The following is a 27870-nucleotide window of genomic DNA, read 5'->3' on the forward strand; positions in this document are numbered from 1 at the left end:
TCCAAAAGGCACTGGTTGGTAGGAATGACTCACATAACAACAACACAAAACAATATGGCATGTGATATTCCCTATGAGAGCCAACGCAATTTGTTGCTCAAGAGTAATATTCAAAGCATCACTAGCCCCAGAAATCTAAGTAAATCAATAATCTATCACATCCTTCTCCCAAATTCATGTTTGTAAAAACAAGAAGCTCAAAGGTTTTTTTTTTTACTATAACAGTTTTGGAAAGATTTGTATTATTATCATATTTCTATGCTGAAATGGCGCAGAAAACGACCTAACTCTCCACCACAAAAACACTGCATGCTGAAATGGAACGATTAAGTTTTGTTGTTGTTGTTGTTGTTGTTGTTGTTGTTGCTTTTCCTGATGCCAACCTTGAACCCTAACCCTAACCGAATCATGCAAACCAGATCATTCCTAATTAAATGGGGTTGAGACACCAGGGTGAGCCAGCTGTTTGTGTCACTTATTAATCACACAAACAAACAAATTTGATTTGATGACAATTTGTTAATCACCAAATATATGTATATTCATCACTGTGTGGGAAGAAGAGTCAAAACAGCCTGGATGCCTGCTCTATGCTCCAAACTCTGGATGGAATCATTAATACCACAAAAGGGCTGTCTGCTGAATGAAGCGCATGCCCACAGACTGTCATGTTTGATCAGTTGCCTGTGAGCTTTCAACACGCTCTTCCCAGAATGGAGGTGCATCACGAGGGCAAAAGAAAAACTGGCTGTGTCACTGTCAACATGGAGATCACTGAGAGTTCATTGTTTCATACTTAGGCACGGAGCTTGTAGACCCGAGACAAGGCAGCATGGGGTCGGTTGAGCTGCTCTATTCAAGACTGGCTGACTGAGCACCGTCCCCACAGATTCCTCATCACCTCTCTGACGAGAAGTCTGCGACACTTCGCTCGGGGGTGGTTTCATCAGGGGCTAGGATTCAAACCAACACCCTAGGGAACCCAGGGAAGCCAGGCGGTGGGGGTGGGAGGTTAATGCCGAGAAATAATAATAATAAAAAAAAACTAAATCCAAACAGCATTGGGAACACATTAGCAGCAGCCTCAGATGGATTGAGTGATGATGAGTGGTTTGGAGGCGTCACTGTAAGATGTTGTCACTTAACATGTTTAGTGAACTTAGAGGAAATTCTCTTTTTATTCTGCTTTAACAGACAAAAGTCTGTATCATTAAATTTATAGAACATGTAGGTTCCTATCAGTAGCTTCTCTACTTTTAATATAATGTAGCTTTTCCTGTAATGACCGACTTTTTCTGCCAAGTAGCGGCATAGCGTGATCGAATGCCACGTCAGTGTCAGTGCATGAGAAAGATGGATTCTGACAAGGAAGACTCAACTCCTGGCTTTCCAGCTCATGGTACTTTTTTGCCTTGAAATTTGTCTGTAATGCAATGTTTACCAAGCCTCCCCCTAACCATAGCCCTAACCATAAACATAGCCTAGGAGGCAGCAGTGCCTTACAGTTGACAATGGGGGCAAAAAATGCAGCAACACGTGTGTCTCAGCAAATTTTGAATAGGAAATACAGAACATTAACATCATCACAGCACGCAGGCAGAGTTACAAACAACGTCTGGTTGCCTTCCCGTCGTGCTGCTGCCCAGGGGGAGCGGCCACTTTGTACATGATGGCTTGTTCCAAAGCATCTGTTTAACTAAAGGTAAGATACTTAACAAAAACACCCAACTTTCCTCCAAGTAAAAAAACATACACTGGAACAAATAAGACCTTAGATGGTTTTACTTGTTCCATATCAGAGCATTCAAATTTGCATTTAATGGAACTAGAATTCATGTCTAAACATATAAACCATCCCACCGTGCACTGTGAGTCAAACATGTAACCTGCATGCAAACCTGCAAGCAAACACACCAACATGTTAAGATTTAAACAACAACAACAGCATCAACAACAACAACGCACTAACATGTCTTGGCACATGCAGGATTCCTGTCTGTGTCACTTTGTGTCTCCACAGCTTGAGGAAGGGTGTGAAGACATGATGGAGGCACCGCTTGTAGCTTGTCCATCTGCACTTTCAAAGTAGCTTCCCCAACACTGTTACTGCTGCTTTTAATCGCTGCTGTGTTCCTCATATCAGCAGTTCAAATCTGTGGGCCATGACAGGCTAAGGAGACTAGAGGTAGGTTAATGAATATGAATTATATTTAGTAGAGAAAGGCTTAAGGGTATAGTCAGTAGCTAACATTTTCAATGGCAGTTTCCAAAATAAATAAGTAATTGCATCATGACAAAAAAACAAAAAAAAAAACCAAAACATGTCACATTATAAAAAATAAAAAACAAATTGAAAATGCAAAGGGGGTGGTACATAACTATGGTATATGTGTGCGTTCGCTAGTGCACACAGGCCTATATATTCATAGATATAGTTTATTTGCAGAGTTAGCCAATGTGAATGCAGAATTTATAGTTTGCACATTTTTTTTAAAGGAGAAACTGATAAATATGTTTTTGTTGTTTTTGTAATTTTTGTTAGAAAATTTATCAGAGCAGATTTTCTGTGCTCATTTAACCCTCGATCACAAAACCTGAGCAAATTCAATGGATTTCTTTCAAAAACATTATATATTTAAAATGATAATAAATCAGAAATGAGTAAAAATCACATGGAATTGACCCGAAAATTGTGTCAAAAAAATTGAAAAAAATTATTTTATATAATTTTATGTTTAATGATTATATCATTAAACATATAAAGCTCATTATTAAAATGCGAGAGAAATAAAGTGAATTTTGTCCGGAGGTGAAATAAAACCTTTTTAAAATAAAAGCCCACCCAAGGGTTCCTGGCTTTCAAAGAGTACATAGCATTGTCAACTTAAGCTGCCAAACAATATCTCTTGCACAGATACTTGTCAGTAAAGAGCAGCTGCCTCTCAGACAAAGAACAGTTTGTATGAAAAAAAAACAACAAAAAACCAAAAAAAAACAAGAGCCACATCCATACAGTGTTTAAAAAACACCATATTTTTGGTAGATGTTTGTCAAATTATTGCATTCCCATTCTGTCATGAGCAAAACCTTCTGTGTTTTCTGCAAAGGTGCTAAGTAAAACATTCCATTTACTGAGAAAGCTGAAGCTGGGAAGCAGCACTTAATTCTGTCTGAGCAGGTTGCTGCCACACCCTCTCCCAGTGCAGTAAAAACAGATGTACCACACATGTTCTGCAATAAACAAAACAGTAAGCACGGAAATCCTGCCCTGACATTTTCTGTTGCAGTGCTCACAAAATAGTTCCTGGAATTGATAGGCAACAGAGAGGGGGCTTCTTAGAAAATGTAGCCTGGAAATAAACCGTTCAACTAGACTGATGACATTCAGAACCTGTCTGGCTGGCGGTGTAGTTTATTGAGTTCTTCAGTCATGTCAGAGGCATTTTTATGTTTCTGATGTCATTCATCTTCATACTTGCCATTGTAACTCAAAGAGTGCACTTAGTGCTCAGTGCAGATCTCCGCCAGGCGTATCTCCCCTTTTCTGGACTACAGGCTACCCTATGTGCTGAGCAAAACGTGGGAGAGACTCGGCAGCCAATTGTATTGTCAAACACTTCTCGGATTACAAAATAAACTACTGTATGATTCAAATGTAATGTAGTACAGTATGGAAAATCCGCTGTAAAACTCCCAAAGCCTCTCAAGTTTAGTTGTTTCTTGTTCTCTCTGGTTTCAGTTTATTAAACACACTACACCAGTGACTGGGAACCTCTGGACTGGGAGCTATTTGTGGCTCTTTGCTATAAGGCAGATGCTTTCACCAGAAGTCACATTTCAAGAAGAGCATGGATTAAAAATTAAAATTCAAAATGACTACAAAGGTCTCTCTCTCTCTCTCTTTCTCTTACTCTCTCTCTCTCTCTCTTTGCCCTGCACTTCTCTCCGTCTCTGTCCTTGTGTGTATCTGCTCTGTGTTTTGTTCACTTTCTTCATCAACCCAAAAGATGCAATGCATATCCTGGATTTTTTACACTTGCAATTCGAGCAAGCACATCCACAATAGAATAAAAAAATATTAGGCTGATAGGCCCAGTAGTATACGAATGGCGCGCGAGAGAGAGTAGCAGCAGTCAGTCGAGCTAGACAGCGAATGAAGAGAGGGAGCGGAAGTAGCAAAAACAAACATTTTCCAAAGGTTTTCAATCACCACAACCACGAGCAGTTCTTTATCATACAGTCCTAAGTGTGCACACCAATTTTTAGGCTGATAGGCCAAGCAGTATGTGAAACTAAGTATGGACAGACACACAGACAAACACAAATACTCAATCAAACACGTTTCCCTCTAGGCTGCCACCCGGTGAAGACAGTTATGATCTTTTCTATTCAATTCTAATTCTTACTCAGAACTATTCTATTCTAATGGCTTGCAAATTGCTATTATTTGTTAAAGACATGCAGCAGTAGGATAGGGTGTTACAGTCAGGGTGACTGTAGCCATTGCTATGGCTTGATATTTTTTGTAATATGGAGATGAGATGAGTAGCATAGTTCTTTGAAATGTGTAATGCAGTTCTTTGGAATAGCTGCTAACGTTGCTGCCAGACATGGACATAAGCACTAATAAATCAAGCAAGTAAGGCTAACAGTTTGGAGCCTAGCGGTTGGTGAGGTCATCCTCTAACTGCCAGGGTTCAACTGCCAGGCCCCAGCTTCATCCCCCAGTGTCCTCCAGTTGCCAGGGTTCAATCACCGGTGAGTTCAGTACTGGCACATGTGCAGTGTGATTAGTCCCTTCTTGTTCCAGTGGTGCTGCCCTGGCTGGCTGCCCCTGTAACCCAACCTCCACCTTTAGCAATTCATAAAGTACACAAAAACACGCAAAGTTCACAGTATGGGTATTCCTCTAAAGAATCCATCAACAGCTGATGATGAAAGAAGACATTCAGGAAAAAAAAAAAAAAGAAAAAAAAGAAACTGCATTAAAAATTTTCCTCCAAAACAGGCCACGTTCCATACATGCATTAGGCAGGGCCTAGCTCACTATGCAGCAAAATAATTAAAGCATAATTAGACCTGACAACACATGGAGACAATGTTCCTCGCCAGTGTACTGGTGTGAAGATGAGAATGTATGTCCCTGAGCATATGGTTTGCACTTTGGCTAAACAATGTCTTAGTTGTTGTGGCAAAGGATGTTTTGCGCCTCTCAAAATGCATGACAGTGTGGACAGAAACCAGACACATGGCACACATGTACCTCATCTGCAGCAGCTTAGTCACTCAACAAGCCACTTACAGCCCAGAATTCAGTTGGGCTGGCTTGAAAATGTGTCTTTTGGTGACTAGATAGAGTCAAAATCAGTCAAAAACAGTATGATGATAAGCAACCATTCAAATGTCAGTTTACATATTCAAATGTGATAAATGGGTGGTGAACATAACCTTTGACTGATCTCTAACTATAAGCTCACGTTGACAAATATTGTGATAAATGATTTTTGAAGATGCAACACTTTTCACTTTGTGGTAGGGCCAGAGGAGGTAGACCTACTGATTCCAGCTGCACGGCTCTTCTAGATAGATAGTTCTGCTAAAGACCTCATCCTCCTCTCTATCTACAAATCTTACCGCATTGTAGTGATGGAGCAGCGGGCTGGAGACACCCTTGTCATAACAACATCAGCCACATCTCCACTTCATCTATTTTGTGAGAAATTCTCTCTAATTCCAACTTCTCTAAATCTAAAATTCCCCCGCACAAGACAATCCCAACTGGCTTTGTTGAAACCACATTCTGTACTGTATGTCCTCCCGACTTGAAAAATATCATCGCAATTTGCCAGACCTGTCAAATAAGTTTTTTATCTGGAATCCGCTAATTGCTTCCGTCCGTTCTGTAATCAACATCGTGGTCCTCCTCAGACCATGCACAGTATGTAAACAATACTGCGCTAACCTCATTTAACACCTTTTGAACTCCCCAAATCACTATTTCCAAAATACATGTCTAGTAGTAGCGGAGTTTCTACAACCACGCACATGGCTTTCCCGTTATATAACCAAAGGACATCCCTTTTGCGCAAGAGCAGAACAGGCGTCTCAGTGGCTCAAACTAGAGCCGTCCAATTTCAATATTTCTTTAGAAGTGCCCTCTGCCCTATCCAAAATCTGCATATCTAGTCTTAGTTTGAGTTCAACCAGATGTAATCTCAAAAGATTTTAAGGATGTCATCGCTCTTTGATTAAATACTCTACATGTTACGTTGCATCATGGTGTTATTCAGTGATCATCTTTTAATTTCAGTGCTGTTTTGGTTTTCAGTTGCAATTATCAGTGTCATAGGTAAGCGACATATTGTCGCTGTCGGGTAAAAACTTTGTCACTCAAGGTTTGATGATCTTCATATTTTAACTTTAATTCAATCAATCAATCAAAATGTGTCTATAGAACCCCTTTTTCATACAAAAAGTGCAGGGCAAGGTGCTTAATATTGAGAAAGTTGTGGCAAATAATAAAAATGGCAATTGATAAAATTCTGACAATACTAAAAGAGGAGCAGTAAGGAAATAAGAAATAAAGACTAAAGCACACATGACAAGAGCAGTCAGAAACATCAGCCTCCACCACGCTGCACAACCCAGCTCAAGACACACCTTGCTGCATCTTTCTATGATGCTTAATTTCAGAGGTATTGGCCAAAATGTGAATTTTGACCTTTGAGTGACCTTGACCTTTGACCTAGATACTCCTGAATTTAATCAGCTTACCCTTTACTCATTACCAGTCCCTTTATAAAGTTTCATCCAAATCTGTCCATTAGACTTTGGGTTATATTGCAACAGGCAAAGAAACAAATAGAGGTGAAAACATGTAAATAATGTATGTGTATACACAGAAATGCATTTGAATAAAATAAAACACAAATAGTTTCAAGTAGAAGCAAAATTAAAAAGTGAAAGAAAACAATGGTATAGCAAAAGAAATAATAGTAGTGAAAGAAGATAATGAAATTACTAAGGAAAATCAAATAAAATAATGAGATCACTAAGGAAAAGCTCTGCTGAAAAGACATGCTTGGAGCCTACATTTAAAAATATCTCAATTTTCAGCTGCCCTCACAACTTCTGGGAGGCTGTTCTAACAGCTCAGGGCAAAGACACTGAGTGCTGGCTCACCAAAGGTTTTCATGCTGCACTTTGGAGCATTTAAAAGGAAACACCCAGAGGACCAGAGGGGCCTTACTGGCTCATAAATTAAAACCATCTCTGACATGTAGCTGGTCCAAGGCCATGCAGTATTTTAAAAACTAATAAAACAATTTTAAAATAATATGACAGCTAACTGGTAACCAGTGTAAGGAGCTTAACTGAAGGGTTACACACGCCTCTATAGGCTCAGGAAGTTCAGGCTTATGAAAACATTTCAAAGCCTATTGATAATGAAAGTCGGCAATTCATAATTGATATCAAGATATAAGATTCAAGAGACTCACATAAGCACATGTACATTAGAATGCTTACATGGCTACTTTAATCAAGTTTTAAACATGTAAACACACACACAAACAGACGAAACAACAAATTAAAAATGTGGTAGGTTAACAATGACAATGTGGAAAGCTGAGTCCCAGTGCATTCTCTGGCTCTGCATGCTCACACTATGCCTGAAATGAAATTGTGTAAATAGTCTGCAATTGTAGCTCCCTATACTCCTGCCAGGCACCATGCTGTTAACATCCGTGTCTTTGAACTGTAGGCTCTTTACAGGCAGCAGCTGGTCGATAAAGCTGCGGCGCTGCAGAACTTGTGGTGCTGCAGACATGCTGAGGCAGCGTTTTCTTCTCTAAAGGCCGTGCGGTGGAGCCTCAGTGGCTGGCTCATAAGACACAAGAGAGGGCTACTGGTTTCCCGTCTCCTACTGACTTCCCAGACCATGAGAACTTACAGTTTAGAGTCTGTTGCCCCTCTGCTAAGCACTGCAGAGCACAACTCACACAAACACACACACACACACACAAAAGTAATACTACCAACACACAGCTGTGGAGGCAAGTGTGATGCATGTGTTGTCCAACCAATATGCTGAGGGGCGCAAAGCACACAAAGGACAGGGCAGGCAAACTCAAAACTGGACATGGGGTCATCATAGTTCTTCTCTCAAAGGTTTGGGGATTTAAAGGGTGAGTCCAAATTTATCTCCATTGACAACAGGAGTAAAACAGTCATCACGCAGGCCAGTTTTCAGCTGTTTATCAGTAAGGTGGCTAGGACCCCGTCCAACCAGGGCTTAACTGATACTCAACATCTGCCTCTGATAAAAGCCCTGGAGGCATGCAGAATGAGTTAGTGCTTACAACATTACTCCAGTCCACTCTCTCACTCTCTCTCTCTCCCTCTCTCTCTCTCTCTCTCTCTATCTATCTATCTATTTCACTTCACAAGTTAGTAGAAAATGCGATTTTTAACTTGGAGCGAGTGCTGGAACATCACAAGATCCAGAATAAAATGCTCAAGCTGAAACATCAACCCCTTATCAGTTCACCCCATGCTGTGTACATCTTACTGTAATCCATCCAATCACAACCTAACAGCAGTTTTGGCAAATCATGGCTTTAATATTTGAATAAAAATGATCGCTTCAATTCAGCGAGAATGTGCTCAGCGCCGTCCCAGCCCGTGTGTATGTATAGGAACGCAGGCTGAAGTTTAGGAACTCGTTCATGGTCAGTGAACTCCCTCCAAAGATAATGAACAAATCCTGGGTGGCCTGGCTCTCCGTTTCATTTGTGATGGTAATGCTGGAGATTTTTTAGCATGCTGCCAGTCGAATAGCATTGAATCAGCTTGTGGGGTCATATCAATGAGGCTCTGTGTGCAGCCTTTCCTTTTGTGGCGCACTGCACACTCAGTGCTCTAAAGATAAGGTCATCTCCAGAAGCTGTTTGACAGTGACACAGTGTTGATGTTTTAAAGTTCCATGTTTGTTCCTGTAGAGATGTGGGGTTTGTTTGTTGTGCCATTCACATGCCATTTAGGGCTGCCAGTTCCCTGTCGATATGTGTTTCCTTAACCTGCACCCAACCTTACCCCTAACCTTAACTAGCTGTGTCGAAGTCTGTTCCCTCTCAAATAATGTTCCCCTTCTGTTAGAACTGTATTTCCTATGGTGCCACCTCAGCAGCTGGGGCTAGGAATAAGTCCGGCTTTGTCCCCCAGGCTGTACCTCAGACATCTCTGACTTAGGCTTTGGTTATTGTTAGGTGTAGCAGAGATACCTAGTTGGGGTCAGGTTAAGTGTCTCAGAGGACGACTGGTTGGGGCCAGGGATAAATGGGGTACAGGTTAAAGTAAGGGAAGACATATAGATGGGGAAACAGATTCAATACAACACTGGCAGGACAGAACCCAAAGCTTATTCCCTGGGGGAGGGTCTAAGCTTTGGTAAATGCTTTGGTCAGTTTGATTTGTAAACTGTTGCCATTAGCTGTGGTCAGTGAACTGTTCAGCAGCAGTGTGCCCATGTTAGTAGCCTCTGCAGCGGGAATACTGTAGTTGCCTGCCTTTTCCCAGGACTGTGTATTAGCAATCACCTTTTGCTTGCCTGCCTTTCAGGGATTCTTGATTTGTAGTGGTAAACTGGTGGGCCTGTTTGCATGGTGTGGTTTGATGCTGCGCCAGTTCAGGCCCTTATACTGTATTTGCTAATTTGTTGTGTTCTCCTGGGTGATCGGTCTGCTGGTGGGCGGGGTTGCCAGGGATTGCACTGCTGGTCCAGTCCATGTGCTGTGCTTATTAAGTGTGCTCAATAAACACAACTCTGACTTGATTCCAGACCAGACATGTTAAAAAAAAACGGTGGCAGCTTCATACATCTTGATGTTCCAGTAGTCTTACTCCAGGTTGGGAGAATATTTATATTAGACTACTATAACATCAGGCTATTTTCAGTTACCTTGAGTAAACAATCAAAGAAGTTTTTAGTCCGCTTACTTCAGGATACCAAATGAACAGATACAAGTTACACTGAAAATGTAGTTAATGTTATGGTCTTGTTCAGTTGTAACTGAGTTGATATGAATAGTTACAGTATATATAGTAAAAGAAAGTCACTATCATGGCCCACATAGAAGCAGAGGATGCAAATATTCTGTTTAACAGTAACATCACTTTCACTGAAGATGTACTCATTGCACACAAAATGAAATATGAACACGTTTTTAAATTTGTAATTCATACTTTATTTTCAAATTGTGAAAAACATAGTAAAACCATCCTTTGCCTGTATAAAAACAACATGACACAACAAATGAACACATTTTTAATTATAATCTCGACATAAAGGAAGATTCAGAAATATATAGTATTTACAGTTTCCATAACTGTACAAATTAAACCTCTAGCATCTCCCTTACGAAGTTCCATACAGAACAGACCTACATAACTAGCATAGCGATAGGATTGAGGTAGCATAAAAAGAGATAAAGAAGAAGTTTGCTTAAAGGGATAGATTTTAGTCTGTTATTTTTCTTGGCCAGACATTTGTCACATTTTGGTGGACATGTCTCGACACTGAAAACACTTTGTTAGCACTGAAAGTATCCTCAAAGAAACCAACACAGGCCACTTAATGGAAGGTAACAAGCCTGCTTTTGGATAATGGTAATATAATGTTTGCACCACCCCAACCCTCCAGCAGAATACTGACTTTACAGTACCATTTGCTGTTAAGACGGATATTAACCATGCTAATATTACATGCAGTTTCAGAAAATTACATTAAGACAAATGTATACTGAAGAAACATAACAAACTAAAGTTCAGAATTTAAAATGGCTTCAAGCAAAGTATTAAAAGGAGGGCTGTACCAATGGCAACAGTGCCTCAATCCAGTATAGTGATAGACAACACAGGTCTCCTGCATGCACTGTTATGAATTGATCCAAAGTGCATCGCTTTGCAACTGCAAACTGCAACTTAAGCTCGCTGATGTGAATCCTTGTCACATTCATATGGACTTCAAAACAGGACCTACTCCCTGTAGGAAAAAAAAACTTTCAACACATTCATCTGTCTTAGGTGGGGACAAATTTTCTATTTCCATCTCAAACAACCAAACACAGAGACGCAAGAAATTAGTAAATTAAAGGAAACTATAACATGACATGACTGCTCATCATTTTCAACATCTGTTTTCGGTGATTATCATTGCATAGATCCACAACTGCCACCACTTTGAAGGTCTGTCTGCATCCAGTAATTTGAAATCCACAGTGTACTATGGATCTGGCGCTGGAAGCAATACCAGCCGTTTTAAGGGAAAACATCTCATCATTGTCCCTGCAATAGTGCCTGCCACCTGTTTACTTCCATTTACCACCCTATTTCCTACCAGTGGGCCCTTCCAGCCAGCAAAACAGCCCTACTCATGCACTGAAATACCATGGGCTATCCTCTACAAATACAATTTAGACTTAGATTTAGTTTCACAGTCTAAATCTTTAAGAAGGGAGAAGCATAGAATAGCAAAATAAGCAGAGGAAGACTAAACAATATTATTAGACTAGAACATAGAAGTGTTAATAAATGAAACTCCATTTTAAAAACAAACAAAATATATATATTATGTACAACATGATTAAATACAGTGTGATCAGTATACATTCCTGTGTATTAAGACCAATAATTTGATTTTGTAATAAGAGCATCAATGTAAACATAATGATATCTATAACACATGTCCAATTTGAAACCGAGCAACACACAAATGCAGCACCAGCTGTTCAACGCATCATAATATATCAAAACATTCTGTATTCACATATAAAGTATGTCTAAAAATATCCACATCTGGAGTTAAGGCTGAGAGAAACATGAAAGTCCATTATGAGTTGGGACACCAACGTTTACTGGATAGCGACCGTTCATTAACTAAGAGGAAGAAAGTGTCCATTGGTCCTCTGGGAAGCTGTGCGGCTCCTCAGGGTGCAGACGGCACAGAGATAGAAACTGATGCATAACCATGGTATCCAACCGGTGGGCACTTCCTGCTCCTCAGGAGGAGATGTGGGGACCCTGTTAGTCTTCATACTCGTGAGCTGGAGTGTCACCCCCTCACAGCAAAGACACGGAAAGAGGCTCCCTCTGTGTTGCTCTTGCTGCAAGAGAGATAATACAGAAAAATTATACTGACTATCAATATTGTGATATCGAATTAGATATCTTATTTTGGATATCGTGATATGACTTAAGTGTTGACATAAGGCTGCGTTAATGGATGCAGTTTTCTGATTGGTCTAGCCATTCCAATATTTGCCTCTACTTGCTTGATCACCATATGAGTACTTATCAAAAATCCTTATATTGATATGGAGGTCTTCGGTCCAAAATATTGTGATATTTAATTTTGTCCAGCCCTACCACAGTTAAATGAAGTAACATCTTTCTTTTGTACAGTTACGTCTTCTCTGTCATTTCATCTCATCTTTCTTGTGTTGCACAGTGTTCACAAGAACTTTGCACAAAAGCAACCATGAAGTGGCACATTAAGGGTGTAGCCTGCCTACAGGCCCCACAGCAGGGAAGGAGGACTGGGTATATTGAGAAGCATGACTCAAACACTGGCTCATTGTTGCCTTATTGCTGTCTCTGACCTTTCCAGCAACCACTACTTACTTTCGTGTTAAATTTGATGACTTATGTTATTAGTTCATTAGTGGAGAGACCTTGAAGCTGTGCCATGATCAGTAATCATGATAGGCCTGTCCTATTGGTATCAGATCACAGATAATTATCTAAATAGGGAAACAATGACTAAGTGGCTGACAGCATTTCCATCCTCGAGTAATTGGATAGGCTGTGATTACTTCCCCAGTATCGAGGCCAGTCCAAACTGCCCACCCTGCTACTTCCACTTGATGCTGGCATATGCCAAAGAGCTCTCCCTCAACTGTCACTACTGACCTCCAGTCCGAAGGCCCAGAGCAGGCCTCGGGAGCTCTGCATTGGATTTCACAGCGCTCAAACTCAAGATTATTCTGGCCATTCAGCACTTTGCACACTCCATTGAAATGCCTGGGTAAAGTAAGCAAAGATCCCATGTGTGGCCCATCCACAGACCAAACCACACCATTACTCTTACAACCCTACATGCCAATGGCCTTGCCCACAAGGGCTTCCTTGCCTAAGCGAGACTACTAGACCAGGCCACAGATATGAGAATGATGTGAGAAACATGGTGTGTATGGCAGGAACCCACTACATGGAGTATTATAGGAGAAATAAATCAAGTGAGGGCATGGCGACCCAAAGCGCCTTTCCCAGTCATGCTAGGTTTCCTTGTCCCTTTCACTTTCACCATTTTAACATGAGCTGCATCACTGAGTTGAGCATTTTGAGACATCAGTTAATGAATGTTTTCTGAGTAATCTTTAAAAATCTTTTGTCCACTTGTCGTACATGTTTTGAAGGCAAATACAACACAGTAGTAGATTTTTTTTTTTTAATTGTACAACCAATAATAAAAAGCATAGGTTTTAAAATGGATTTTGAGTGGTACCTTTCAGACTGGATGCCATTTTTCAGGACTCCAACATAATTCTTCTTCTTGTCCAGGGCAAGAACGTCAACAAAGCCCCCATCAGCTTTGATCACCCCTGCATGGATGGCTGCTCTGCAAATACTGGAGTTCTGTGAGAGAGGGGGCACCAAAGTGGGAGATGAGGAACACTATCAAAATATGGCAAACATTTCCTGTATTACATTTAACTTGTATTTGTAATACTTCTACTATCAAGTACAGTACAAAATGTACTGCAAATACACACACACACACACACACAGACAAGCAGTTGTTCCACAGTCTCAGCCAGAAGCCTGGCTCCAGCACAACAGACTATAAGCTCTTATCAACAGTCTGGAGCAGCATCATTCATTTTTCTAGTCTAAACACAGATCACACTGCCCATGCACTCCACCACCCAACCAACAACGTTATCCAGACTGCTTATCTTTGCTGTCTGACCAACATCCAACTTCCACAAAGTTGTAGTAGAACATCTGCGAGCCTGAAATTGCCGCACATTTCCTATGAGTCAAATTGCTGCTTGACAAAAATGGAGACTGTGAATACGTAAGTGCTGAGGCTCATGACGGACTTGCTGGAGATATCCGGGAAACTCAGATCTGTAGCCAGATGGACATCTACTGTGAGCAGTTTCACCCATGGTAAAACCCCGTTAAAGGTCAGCCTCGTGTGACCGTGCCATTTGGCAGCTCCAAACAGACCGCAGCTAGTCCAAGTAAATACACATGCAGCTGGAGTAGGGATGTTACAAGAATTGATATCAAAACTTTGACACAAAATTTGGATGAAATTGGGGAGCTGCCAGCACAAGACTGGTTGGTGTAACAGCTGCCCAGCCTGCACTAAAATTCACTGACAAGAGAAGTGGAAAAGCCACGTCTGGAAATACTTTGCCTTTGAGGCAGATGATAGTGACATCATTGTTAATCAATGAATCAATACGCCAAGGATGACAGACACACAACAGGAGGAAATGCAACTAGCAAAGCACATAATAGCCCGACATCCTGATTAATTCAAAGATTTTAAACATGTAGGTTTCTGTTCATGTTAAAGTGGCACAGGCAAGGTGTTCTTTTTAACAAGAAACCCAACTACTGCCATTAATTTTGTTTGATAGAATTCCGAGAACTGCGGAAATTCACTCATAGTGGTATCCGCTAACAAAAGTCCGGTGTTATAACATCCCTAGTCTGGAAGATACTTTAAATTGACTAATCCATTTTGAACGCAGCATAGGAGACACTGGAGAAATGATGCAAACACCAGTCATCTTGAAATCCTCCCTCTGTCTCCTCAAGCTCTGGGTCACAGGCACCCTGGTCTGAAGACAGGGAGGAGGGGAGCAGCTGTGAGCGGTCAGTCCAGTACAGGAGGACACACCGCAAACCATGGGTTTGTTTAGCCTGGTCTCATGGAACTTTGTTATATAGCGACGAAATGTAATGTATAGATTTTTTTGTGACAGTGCAAGTTTCAAATGAACATATTTCACTTGGCAGTATGTTTTGTGGCAGATGGATCAATGAGCATGATCAGATGAGATCAGAGTTTGATTCTCAAGTCCACTCTTCATTTCCTGTTACATAGAGTTAATGTTTTATAATGTTAACCATGACCTTTTCCTAACCTTAACCATTACGTTCCTTTTCCTAACCTTAACCATTATTTTTTCCTAAACTTAACCATTACCTCTTTCTAACTTTAACCAAGTAGGTTTGCGGGCTAAAGGAAAAATCATGCTTATGGAAACAAATTACGCAGGAAAGGGAAAATCCGTGTTCATTTAAATTTCACGACTATTCCATGAACCACCATGAGACAGGGCTGCGTCATTACTTCCATTCTCCATAAGCCATGTTCACATTGTAGTTCAAGGCTAGCTGTGGCTGGCTCCCATCTCAAAGCCCAAACGGTCTTTTAAGACTCCCACAGGGCACAGGCCACACTAATCCCCAACATATATCACGTCAGATCCAGACATCACTCACTGGAAAGCTGATACACTGAGGTGTTTCTGTCCGAGAAGTGGACTGTCTCTATCAAGATAACCTCTGACCACAGGAGTTGTGCTCAGTGATCAGCGCCACACAAAGGTTCATTCTCAACATATTTAGAGAGAGAGAGACAGCAAGGGCTTACATCTGTGTAGACACTGTTCCCAATCACAGGAGCCCAGTAAGAAGGCTGATTCTTGCAATTGGCTGGACAGGAGACTCTGCAGAAAAAAAATTGAACATAGGTATGAATTTGCAGTAATAATTAGGTCATATTAATGGTAATATTAATTATGTGTTTCATGGCTGTTTTCTTTTACTATCTGCTGACTTGCAAGAATTGTGGATCATGTGGTTTTACAGCAGTGAAAATGCTTTAGAAAGGAATCTACCACTAATATGACAATTTTACAAAGCAAAGCTACTTGGCTAATTATGACATGCTTTGGAGAATGACTGCATGGTGGATGGGAAATGGTACCTTGGACAGTTGCTGTTTGGTTTTTTGAAAGGGCAGATTTCAGCCACTGTGGTATAGCAGTCAATAGACATTTCTGCCACAAAGGAGAGAAACAATCAATTTTGAAGGAAGGCTATGAAGATGAATCCAAATACAGATGAAATGTCCGCGCACTGCTTCGTTTTGGGCAAACTGCTTCACTTACCTTCCACTTTGGCGACCACAAATGCATTGCTTGCTTTAAATTTACTGTAAAAGATATCACAATAATGAATAATCAGGACCCCGGTGGGTTTCAGGAAAAACAAACATTTACACAGACCATGAATGATGTCAAAACATGAATGATGTGAGATCTACCTGAAAGCTTCAACGCCATTTTTCGTGGATTTGACAAAGAATGGGAACTTGTCCATCCTTGTGATGTCGACCAAACCTCCGTTGTTATCAATCACACCAAAATGGATTGCAGCACGGCAAATACTTGATTGCTGAAAAAAATAATCAAACTTATAGAAGTGTATTTATTAAAAAAATGTATGGTGTATGATGTTTGATTCGCATTAGACACTCACCACATCGTAAAACAGAGTTCCCCACACCTTCCCTTTCTTATTCAGGCAGTTAGCAGGGCAGTTATATCTGCAGAGTTGGAGAAAGAGTTGGAGGCATGAGTGATGGTGGAACAATATATTGATAATGCAATATATCGTGATACCTCCTCTTGTGATACTTCATCAATCGACCTATGCCAAATAGTGATATTGGAGTCTTCAACTTAATTTGCACAGATGCATATTTGAGTACTATGAGGTGTGTTTTAGGTATCTTAACTGGAACCGTTCTGTCACGTTCATGTTGCTGTATGTGCACATTAAAACTTTATTTATCCTTTTCCAGGGTGTTTTTTTCTTCTTCAGTTACAAATATTGTGATGTATCAAAGCAGATCATCTTATAACATACTGCATATTGCAGAACAATTGTTGTCATGGGTAAAATATCCTGACTGCATCACCAGTCGCCCAGTGATCCCCACCACTACAAGTTAATGAGCTGACACTGGACAGGAAGTGTGTGTGGACACTGGACTTAATGGACAAAAACATGATGTACAAACCGAATAAAGAATCTGTTAAAATACACTTACCTATTGCAGGTCGCTCCTCTGCACTTATCTCGCACTCTTGTCTCACACTTAACGTTCTGAGCTGTAAGACAATCAGAGCAGGAGTGTCAAACATCAAGAAAGAACAGAGACTGGTAAAAAAATAAAGAAGTTTGGGGTTATTTTTTGATCATTCCTGTGGCTACAGTACCAAGGAAGGTGTTGCTGGGCGTCTTGGGGGAAGAGGTTCTGGGAGTGGCGGGCTTCGGAGTGGAGGGCTTGGACGCCGGCTTCTTCGGGGCGGAGGGCTTGGGTTTCGGGGCTGGCTTGGTCGTAGTGCGAGGTGGCAGAGGAACCTGAGGCTTCTCCACCTCGTTCATATCCTCTGTCTCTGACCGAGAGTCTACAGAGGGGGAAACAGGAGTGATACGTGAGATGTGATATGATCAGCTACACGCATTAAAATACCCTTTGTTATATCTCATAATGACATGTGCAGGCGTTTGCTCACCCTTGTAGCAGAGGTTATTCCTGCATCCTCCACCATAGCTTGGAGGGCACTGGGAGCAAGGGTGGCCATGCTGGTAGGGCGCCTCACCGATCCAGTTGCCCCTGCAGAGTTTCAGGGTGGAAATAAATCATCATTCAAGCATCACAGGGCTCATGGCTTTCCAATTACCCCAGACCCCACTCCATACGATCAACACTCGTAATAGCCATTATCCCCACAAACTAATAAAAACACTCCCAGTTGTCTCTCCGGCAATTAAAATCTGAGGGCTTGTCTGGGAAACAAGCGCCCGCTCTGCTCTTATTTTTCTTTCCCCTTCCTTCATTATTTTTCTATTCTGACTTCTTGTGGAATTTTAATGGCCCCAATATGTCATACAAACTTCTTAGATAAACACTTGAGCGGGAACACTGGACAGGCAAAAATCACATATCTCCACTACAGCTTTATTAGGTACACACACACACTGTGGCATATGTCAATACTGCGAGAATGTAAACAACAATCAAGAGAGCAGAAATGTGCGATGAACGGTGGAATGTGGGAGGGAATATCGATCTTACTTTGGGGAATAGTTGCACACGAGGTAAATGGCATTCTCCCATACGTCCCCCCACACATTCATCCTTGGACACACGTGCACGGCACAGCCCACGCGGTTAGTGGTCGCCCAGACCATCTGTAAAAGGGAAAATTTCAGAAATGTCCAGTGTTAGCATAAAAAATATTGCTGAATGGGGCGGTTCTGCATAGCTGTGAGAAAAGCTCGCAGACAGACACGAACAGGAAGCACCATAAACTATAGACCCTTTAACCCTCGTCCTCTTGCCTCACCTCTTCCAGCCCCTAAAGATCTATCAGTCTTTCCAGAGGAAACATCTCCTAAACTGGAATGGCAGTCAGATTAATGAGGCCACAGAGGCTTCTGGTGGTGTCTGGTCTTTCATTCCGCCCGAGTCCGAGATGTAAACCATGTGTGGACGCAGTTTGCTTTTTGTGGCACCATAATGATCACTGTCATCTTCCATTTACACGTGCAAGTCGCAAAAAAACCCGGCAGTTTTTAAGCTCTTAGATCACAGAAAGGCATGTCAAAGTAAGCTTGGCCGCGTCCTCATTCAAATAAAACGCCTTATTAAATGGAAAGTTGCTCCAGTGATGATACAAATGAATGATGTGCGATTAAATGCTGAATACAACACTGTGTTCCAAAACTCCCCCTCAATTTTCTCTCCCGACTCTCAAACATTCATTTTCTCCCCTCTCAGGAATGTTCAACCCTTTCCTGGGACAGTGAGAGGCCACTGGAAGCAATGAGTCAGCACGGGCAGTACTCTGGTGTGTGTCGAAGGGCTGGTAGTAAAGCTCAATGTAATCTCTCGCTCCAAGAGGTCTTGCCTATCCCTGTAAGGTAGTTAATGGAGTATGACTGCCTGCACCACAGATAGATTAGGATTTCCAGGAAATGAAAGACAGAAACAAGGTGATGATGCTTGGCTTTGGCACTGTCCCCGTCTTTGCAGCATCTTCAAAGGAATCCAGGTCAAACAGCGAGATGTCTGGTGTATCTGGAAATGACTACCAGATGCCAGTGATCAAGTTTCAGGGTGAAGGCAGAGGGAGGAGTTGAGTTGTTTTCATAAACTCATCCCAGCTCCAAGTAAAGTCTACGGGAGGAAGAGGCCAGTTCTTCCAATCTGTCCCTATTTCTTCTTGACGTGTTTCTCCATTTCCCCCGCCGTTCCTCTACTCCCCTCGCTGTTCCTCCCGTCCTTCTGTTTCCATTACTCTCCTCTCACTCTGTTTATCCTGCTCTGTCCATCTCTCGCTTGTCATCTTTGTTTTCACTTTGTCTCCTTCAGCGCTTGTCATTTTTTAACCTAACGCAGCCCAATCCAGCGTCTGCTCACTGCCTCATGATATCATCGGCTGCACTGCACATGTTGCTTTCAAATGGTACTGAGCGGTACCTGTGCGTGTGCTCTGTATTACAGGTGAAGAGAAAACACATGACCTGATACTGCACATATACTCCATTATAAATATGGCAGAAGCCGTTTGGTTCAAAGCGAGCTTGAAAAATACAAGTCAGGTTCAAATAAGATCCACATGGAGGGCCAGACTCACTCTTTCCTTTCACCGACAGACAGTGAGATAACTGGTTAGCTCATGAGTCGATCACAAGCGGCGCTTTGACCTGTTTTCTCATTGTAAAACTTCCACTCCGCCTTATTTTCCCCTGACCTCCTTCTCTAGTTTGGTCTCACCTGGGTATAATGGGTGCACATGGGCCCTGAGCAGCGGTCTGGACACCAGGGGTTGCACTCATGAGCATAGGGATAGGTGTAGTCTTTCACCTCATCATACCAAGCCTGGACATGGTAGGCAGGGGAGCGGTATCTGTGGGGTGCACACACACACACACACACACACACACACACACAGACAAACAGTAGACTCAGTCTCAGGCCATCCAGGTACTAGGGGCAAAAGGGAAATATATGAGGGAGCTGCCAGGTGCTTTGGCTGGACTTAAGACGCGCTGCACAAGCCTCCCTGCTCCTCCCCTTCCCTCAGGCCTCAAATGATAAGTCTGCTTTTGACCTGGCACACAAAACGGCAGCCTGTTCCCCTCCATAACAGGGGGAAATCAAATCAGGCTGAAAAAAAAAAAGACACACAGCAGACCTAAACATGGCTCCACAACCCGACAAATCAATTCTAGCCCTTATTATAAACATCTCTTTTTACGGTATTGCAAAGTGCTGAGCTTATAAATGGATGGTGGAGGGAAGAGTGAGGGGGAAAAAAAAAAAAAAAAACAGACTCCATGTCAGGGCCGCTGGCTCGAGAACAGAGAGGGAGAGAGGGAGGGAGTAATGAGGCTGTGAGAATGAGGGCAGATTCCTGGAAGGGCACCTGCTGAGGTAGCTGCACGCTGTCATGCACCGCGTCCTCCAGTCACACAGCGGTGTCCAGTATCCACTCCACCACACGTACACACACACACACACACACACACCACAAATGGAACTAGGGCTGGGAATATTTTTCAATTTTGAAGAATCGAAATACTGGGACAAAATCATTGATATTTTAAGAATAATTTCTACTGCACTGTCAAAGTCGTCAAAAGATAAACTGACAGTTTTTATTTTCGCCACGATGAGGCGCCAAAGCATCCGTCTTGAACTCAGATGAACTTTATTTTTTTTCTGGCACATACTAATTCTTAAATGGCTCTTTCAACGGCTCGTCCACTACAACATCCACAGTCTTACTCGTGACTTCATTAACCCAGCAGAGGTTTAATTTTTCACTCACCGAGTAAGAGAGCACTTGTTGCTGTGTAACGTTAGCAGAGTAAACAGATGAAGAAGAATACAGGGTGTTGAGGGGTACTTTCCTTTTGCAATCATGATAGAGGCAAGTGACTTTATGCGCTGTCTTGCTTTTCAAAATACGGTCGCAAATCGTGGCGTCTTTTGCACCGGTGCCCTGCTCCGACACCAGAGCGGCTGTGCAATGCTGAGGCTCTCTCAGCAGCCAATCACAGCAAAGTGCATCAACAGTTACTAGGAAAGACCAAGACAGGGACGTTTGGAAAACCCACTGGTGTTTACAATTGCAAAATAATTAATAAACAATATGTTTTACTTATTGATGAAAATTCTTTTTTGCTGCTGATTTCTTTGATCTGCCGTGTGCCCAGGGATCATGGCCACAGCATTTATCACCCACAATGCACTTCATACTGTATTCATGCTTTATGCATTATGTTTTATTTTCAATTCAATTCAATTCAAAAAACATTGCAAAATGGTGTCAGTGTATATTAGTAATGATTTCAGCACATTTTAACAACACCACGATAATTTTGGTCACAGTTATTGTTGTTTGAATTATCATATCATCCCATCTCACACATACACATACACACAAATACACATACAAACACACTTTTTCACATGCATACCAGTTCTGATAGGCTCGCACAGACTAGAACCGCCCACCGCATGCAGCTCACATGTGACTTGGTAATAACTGTGTGTCCTCACCTGCCCCAGTGGACTGCCAGGTTCTGTCCAATGGACATGAGCAGATCCTGAGGTCCATGGTCCCACTGACACTGCTCTGCCCACTGGGTGGCCGACAGCTCCAACTCCTCATCCCATATCTGGACACATACAAACAACACATTGTCAGGAAAACTAATGTGGACAATTTTATCACTGTGATGAAATACTGGTGTGAAGAAGGTTTGAAGTCTCTGCAAGTTTTTTTCATTTTCAGTGGAATAAATGGAAACAATGGCTGGATAAAAGTATTGAGGATCTAAAATACAACTGCTTGCTTTGGGAAAAGATTAGCAGACACATGAATTTTGTAGACATTATGCTAAACATGCAAAATCACTGGTATGACACCGCAGCATTCACCTGCCATTGTTTTGATATTATCCACAGCCATATGCAGTTTTATAATCCACAACTTGTTCAGAATCAGTAGCTACCTAACCACAGTCTGTTCAAGGCCTCTGCCCCTTGCGCTTCCTTCCCAAGCAGCTGAAACTGAGCTGGATACAAGTGCAACATTAACTTCAGACGGCGACATTTGAGTGGAGCAGCTGGCGCCTGGCCCTGGTCCACTACAAATCTCCAGCAATCACAGCTGAATTATCCACATTTCCTGAGTGGGTTTCTTTACAGTGGTGAAGAGGAAGGTGGAAAGAGGAGATGACACCTGACTCTCAACACGTGGGGATTAAAAAAAAAAAAAAAAAGGAGGGGGGCGCTATGGAGGGAGGATTCCATAAAGCATAGTACGTCAAAGAGCATCTCCTCAGTAAATTTCCAGCTCTTTGGTGGTCACAAACATGCACGCAGACACCGCTGCAACCTCTAACACACACACACACACACACACACACACAGTTCGCTCCCTATTTGAAAAAGCACAAGGCAGAGCAAAACTTCAGACAGTTTCCTCCCCAAGTCTGACAACTGCAGAGACGCAGGCCACCACTGCACCTCTTCTTTTTTTTCTTTTTTTTTTTTTTTTTACCAGGTGGTTTTCAATGCCCATCTGTGTCTCTACGATAATCCCTTCCCTACTTTACCCATTAACGTGCCACGTAGCCCTATAATTTTCCTTCTCCAGCCTTATTCTTTCTGTCCTCCTCTGACCCAACTCCCTCCTCGCTCCCTCCCCTGCTCTCTTCCCCAGTGTTGTGCCGTTTGCAGGTAGGACAGAGTCAGCGTTAATATCCTCCTTTTAAAAGAGCAGCACAGCAGGTTGGCAACAGCTCACCATCATGAGATCATGTTTCCAGCAGAGAGAAAGGGCTGTTTTATTAGAGCCACAACCCTCATTTAGGTAGAATACTAACCTCAATAACCTCATTTTAATGGCTCGGTGTTGCTGACACATTAAAATGAGCAATGAGCATTAAGTGAGGTGTGGCAGAAGACTAATGCTGATGCATCCTAATTATCACTGTCCACTCTGGATGATAGCCAGCTGCTAAGGTAACAGGGGTTGAGGGGCATGTCTCACCATGTACTCCATGTTGGAGGAGGTGGGGTAGACTTCTCCCCTCAGTTTATTGTGCAGCTGGATGATCTCCTCGCGGTCCGACCAACGGATGGCTCGACGGGTCCTGCTGCCGGCTATTGTGTTGCCGGCTGTTTCGTTGCTGTTCTGACCCGCCTCCCTCTCGTAGCGGCTGAGAAGCTGCCTGAGCTCCTCGGAGTCTGGCAGGAAGAGGGCAGCTGAGTCTCTGGCACCCAGCAGCAACAGGGACAGGGAGAGAGAGAGGACAGAGAGCCAGGACATGGCAGCGGCGACCATCCCAACACGTTGGCTGTCTGGATCTCTGGGTAGGAATTTTCTCCTCAGAATGTTGTTGACAGGAGTGTGAATGCTGCTCCTGAAACAACCTGCAGTGAGAAAACAGTCAGTGAGCCTAGGAGTTTTCCCAATCTGTGTGGGCCAACAAGGCAGAGCGCAGATTCGTGCACACATGGCCAAAAAAGCCACACAGTTAAAATATAGGAAGCATTTTCTCAACACACAGACAGACTCATACTCGATTTTAGTGCACAATCTGTGTGCACAGATATGAAAAACAATAGCAAAACTTTCCATCACTGGCTGTCACCTGCCTCTCTCATCTGTATTACTGGGAGTGAGAATCATAACAAGTGTATTCTCTGCAGGCACCACATAGAAGCCCACTGTAAAGTATTTTCTACAGATAAAGAGAATACAATAAATCTAACAGCATGCCATTATCATAACATACATAACAAGACTGTGCAACCTTTAATGAGCCATTATCTAATTTGAACTCAAATGAGATTAGCTTCACAGCCCTGCCAGTCAACATCACAGTGAAATCAATGGCAGCACCATGTTTTAGTCCATATCTAAACATTAAACTTGGTCTCAATGGATTTTGGAAGTCACTCTTTAGCCTCTGGTTGTCATCACTTTAGTAAAAGCCCTTTCTGCTTAGTAACAACAGAGCTGTTTCTGTGGGACCATGAGGATCCCAGAGAATAATTAATTAATGTCTGACATTATTAATGACTATAGCTTCTGGCTCGCAAAGAAAAAGACACTTCATTAATGCATTCTGTATGCCTTTAAATGCAGCAATGACTTTGCTTGGGACTTGTTGCACCTTAGTCAAGATATACTGTGAAATACTTTGTCTTTTTCTGGTCCTCACCTTCATCTTCAGCTGTATCTATATACACATCAACATATCTGATTATGTTCAAAGCAAATTCGGCAGCAAGGGTGGAGGGCTGTGAGGAGGATGTGTGTTCACGCCCTCGTGTCAGCTACTGTTCACCCTGCTGAAGTGTCTTTAAGCAAGACACTGCTGTCCTACTGCAGCCAAGGGAACTGGGAATAGACCAGCCTATAGAGGGTGGGGCAATTAAGCAAAATGGGAATCTCTCTACCGAGCAGAAATCAATAAAATATGACCTTACTCATAAAAATCATCATCATCAAAGTTAATAAGAGCAGAGACTGAAAGATAAGTCAGTGAGATCAGAAGAGAGAAAAACTCAAGTCAGAGAGACTGCTCGCTCTATCCTTGAATGCTTTCACCTCTTTCCCCCTGGCTGAAAAGGCGGCTTGAGGTCTGGCTCCGGCTCTGTGTCAACACGCCGTGCCAGCTCTGGGCACCGCGAGCCAGCCGGCAGCTGAGGCACCACACCCTGCTCCCTCTGCCCCTTTTCACACTGAACCTCTACCAGCTTTTCAGCCTGGGCCCTTCTCATTGCTCTCACGAATTTTATACCCGAGTGACAGACGGAGCACAAGGCGCGGAGACGCACATGCATATGCACATGCACATATCGGCCTGCCTGTGAGAACAGAATCCCTGTAGCCACTGGTGGACTCTGATCTGATTGGGCGGCTAAAGGGGGACTGACCTGCAGTAGTCCCACAGCAGGAGGTGGTATGTAAACACAACTCCTGTCACAAAATATGTTCTCTGGTTTTAGCATTTATACACACACACTTCATCATCAAGGTTTGCAAACTATTTCAAGCTTATGAGCTCTTTAAAGCACTGTCATTAACCCAGGGATCCCAATCTGAAAAGATTTTGCCCCAAACACCCTCAAATGTGTATTTTTTTTTTTTTTTTTTTTAAATATACCCACATAAATATGCACATACAGTATAATTACAATTCAGCATGTAAAAATAACAGAAATACTTACCTGCTTGGCTGATAGCTTATTAGTCTATGTGTATATTTTCCATTATGGTAACCCAGACTTTTCCTCAATAATAACTCTTTTACATTGCCAGCTAATGTCTGTAACCCGTATAAAGTTTTTGAAATATTCATATCATAATTGAGCACATGCTTGTAAATAAAAGAAGGCAGGTTTAGCCTCATTATTGTCTTTCCCAAAAGGTGTGATGTGCATGATAGATAGATAGATAGATAGATACATGCATAGATAAAAACACCTTATATTCCCATTTCTACACAATAAAATACAACCGTATGGGTACAAGTGGAAAATTGTTATTATGTCTTATCTTTCTTACCTGTGACTGTGCCCTGCAAGTGTCCAGCTGCTGGGGTATTTCGGGGAGCAAGCGTTCCTCTGCGGAGGTATATTCCCTTGTGAGCGGCTCTGGCTGCTGCTGAGCTGGTTTTGCTGCTTGGCGGTGGTTCCTGAGGCGCATAGGAACTTTGTAACTTGTGAGCGCCTTAAGAGTGCCTTATATAGAGAAGGAGACCCCCTTTAGAAGCGAAAAAAAAAATTACTCATTCTCCTCACTCCTCCACTGCGCTCGCCAGCCTCCCTCAAGTAGGCTATGTTCTTGGCAGCCAGCAGGCAGCGCGCTGACGAGCACCGCGCGCCTGTCGGGAGGAAAACACAAATAATGTAAATCAGCGGGCTGTGTCACACGAGTCAGCGGCGTGCACTTACTTCTGCTCTGAATCATTTTTTTTTTGGGTAACATTTATTACTCAAGCGTTTATGAGAAAAGCCACATAGACACACACAGATAATAATAACCGGCTGATGAGGGGAAACCACCCAACAACGGGAGAACCAGGGTTCAAGGCACCCGCTCCGCTCCGGTGTCCTGGAGCAAACCCCCTGCAGCCTCCAGGGGCGATGCTGGGTGGTGGACCCCCAGACCCCGACCCCCATCCCCAACCCGCTCTGAAGGGGGGGCCTGAGATTTTCTCCATAGGGATCAATAAGCACCAAACATTAAAGCATAGTACATATACCACCGCTTTAGTGGTATTGCTGCGGGGGGAGTTCTCCTGATTCCATTGGCTGTGATAAAACATCTGGAATGATGGGAATAAGTTGCACAATAATTCAATAAAACATGACTAGGCTATAAATTGTTGAAAATGGATTGTATGTTTTATTCAAACTATCTACTGTTGATTTAGTGGCTTTTTTTTTGCATTTGCAGTACCTGGGGCCAGCGGTGGAGTGCTACAAATTGCTTCTCCGGTAGAGGTATTGCTCCTTTGCTGATTTTTTTACTTCTGTAAAAGCCTACTCCAAATAGAAGTATAAAGAAGCTCATTTAAAATGTGCTCAGAGTAAAAGTTATTGAAATACTTTAGAAACAGTGACATTATTAGAAGGTAGATCTAAAAGGGCAAACACACAAACATTGAATATTTATTTAACTTGACAGTTGGAAATGACAATAAAGCGCACCAACACAGTAAAGCCAAATCATCTCTGCTGACTGACTGTTTACTGTAAAAGGTTCCAGTTTATGTTGGGTCAGCTTCTGATGCTTACAGAGAGCTGGCAAAATCTGTGGATGTGATTTAAAATCTACAAGCACTTCAGCAAAAATGTACTGAAGTAAAAGTGAAATTACTTACTTAAAAATGTACTCAAAAAGCACAAGTACAACAAATGAGCTACTGTATTACAGTAACATGAGTAAATGTAATGACGTTACTTCCATCCCTGCCTGGGATCTCTGACGTGCTTACACAGGTTATCACACGGTGCGCAAAGCAATACAAGGTGCTATTTGTTTTCATAGGGATTTCATTTGTTTCCCATCAGATAGGGAATGCATTAAAAGGGATGTTTTGATCAGACTGACTCTTCCCACTGTTATTACACCACTGTACACCAGAGCGTCAAACCATGTGTCACAGAAACTGGAGTCTGCAGATGTTCATTCCAAACAAACAACAGGCGATTTCATTGATTATTCAATGAACTCACCTGCATGAAAACCTGCATACTCTAGGCCCTCCATGGCACATGACAAACACTGGATCTTAGATGTGGGTTGAATGGGAAATCTTTTATCGAATGAGGGTCTGCAGTCTAAACTGGATGTTTTGGAGTCCTGACATGAAAGAGTTTGAGAACCCCTGTAAAAAATAAATAAATAAATAAACTGCACTTCAGTTATCTGCAGACACACTGCTGTACATATCTTAAATGGGAATTCCTAAATGCGTTATTGATGGCGAGACTGCCATCAGAGGGTGAATCAGAGGTGGAATTCTGCAGGTGCACACAGGTCCACAGACCACATCAGACTGGCTGTGCTGACATTCCAGTGCTGTGATGCTGTCAAACACACTGCCAGCACTAACGCTGTATTATAATACTGCTGTCTGATGAAATCTTCATAACTTCAGCTGAACCTCATCTGGACGATTACA

The 27870-nt window shown here is 42.3% G+C and overlaps 1 protein-coding gene across 1 annotated transcript; it reads right to left on the minus strand.

The window, feature by feature from the left end:
* Positions 1 to 10280: 10280 nt before the first annotated feature.
* crispld2 (cysteine-rich secretory protein LCCL domain containing 2) lies at positions 10281 to 26020 on the minus strand. The gene is made up of 15 exons (XM_030079239.1): positions 25746 to 26020; positions 23220 to 23602; positions 21722 to 21840; positions 19931 to 20063; positions 18227 to 18342; positions 17664 to 17764; positions 17364 to 17555; positions 17195 to 17255; positions 16621 to 16687; positions 16406 to 16536; positions 16251 to 16294; positions 16067 to 16139; positions 15731 to 15806; positions 13562 to 13692; positions 10281 to 12161 (listed from the first exon to the last, which is right to left on the minus strand). The coding sequence occupies exons 2-15, from the start codon at positions 23511 to 23513 to the stop codon at positions 12110 to 12112; spliced, it is 1590 nt and encodes a 529-aa protein (XP_029935099.1). The 5' UTR covers positions 23514 to 23602; positions 25746 to 26020; the 3' UTR covers positions 10281 to 12109.
* Positions 26021 to 27870: the final 1850 nt, after the last annotated feature.

Source organism: Myripristis murdjan, chromosome 3 (genome assembly GCF_902150065.1).
Source record: "Myripristis murdjan chromosome 3, fMyrMur1.1, whole genome shotgun sequence".
Lineage (NCBI taxonomy): Eukaryota > Metazoa > Chordata > Actinopteri > Holocentriformes > Holocentridae > Myripristis > Myripristis murdjan.

Coding starts and splice junctions, on each gene's coding strand:
- crispld2 (XM_030079239.1), bottom strand. CDS start 23,513: ATGGTCGCCGCTGCCATGTCCTGGCTCTCTGTCCTCTCTCTCTCCCTG. Junction 21,841..23,219: donor CCTCCAACATGGAGTACATG/GTGAGACATGCC, acceptor GTATGTGTCCAG/ATATGGGATGAGGAGTTGGA. Junction 15,807..16,066: donor CCAAACAGCAACTGTCCAAG/GTACCATTTCCC, acceptor TTTTTTCTGCAG/AGTCTCCTGTCCAGCCAATT.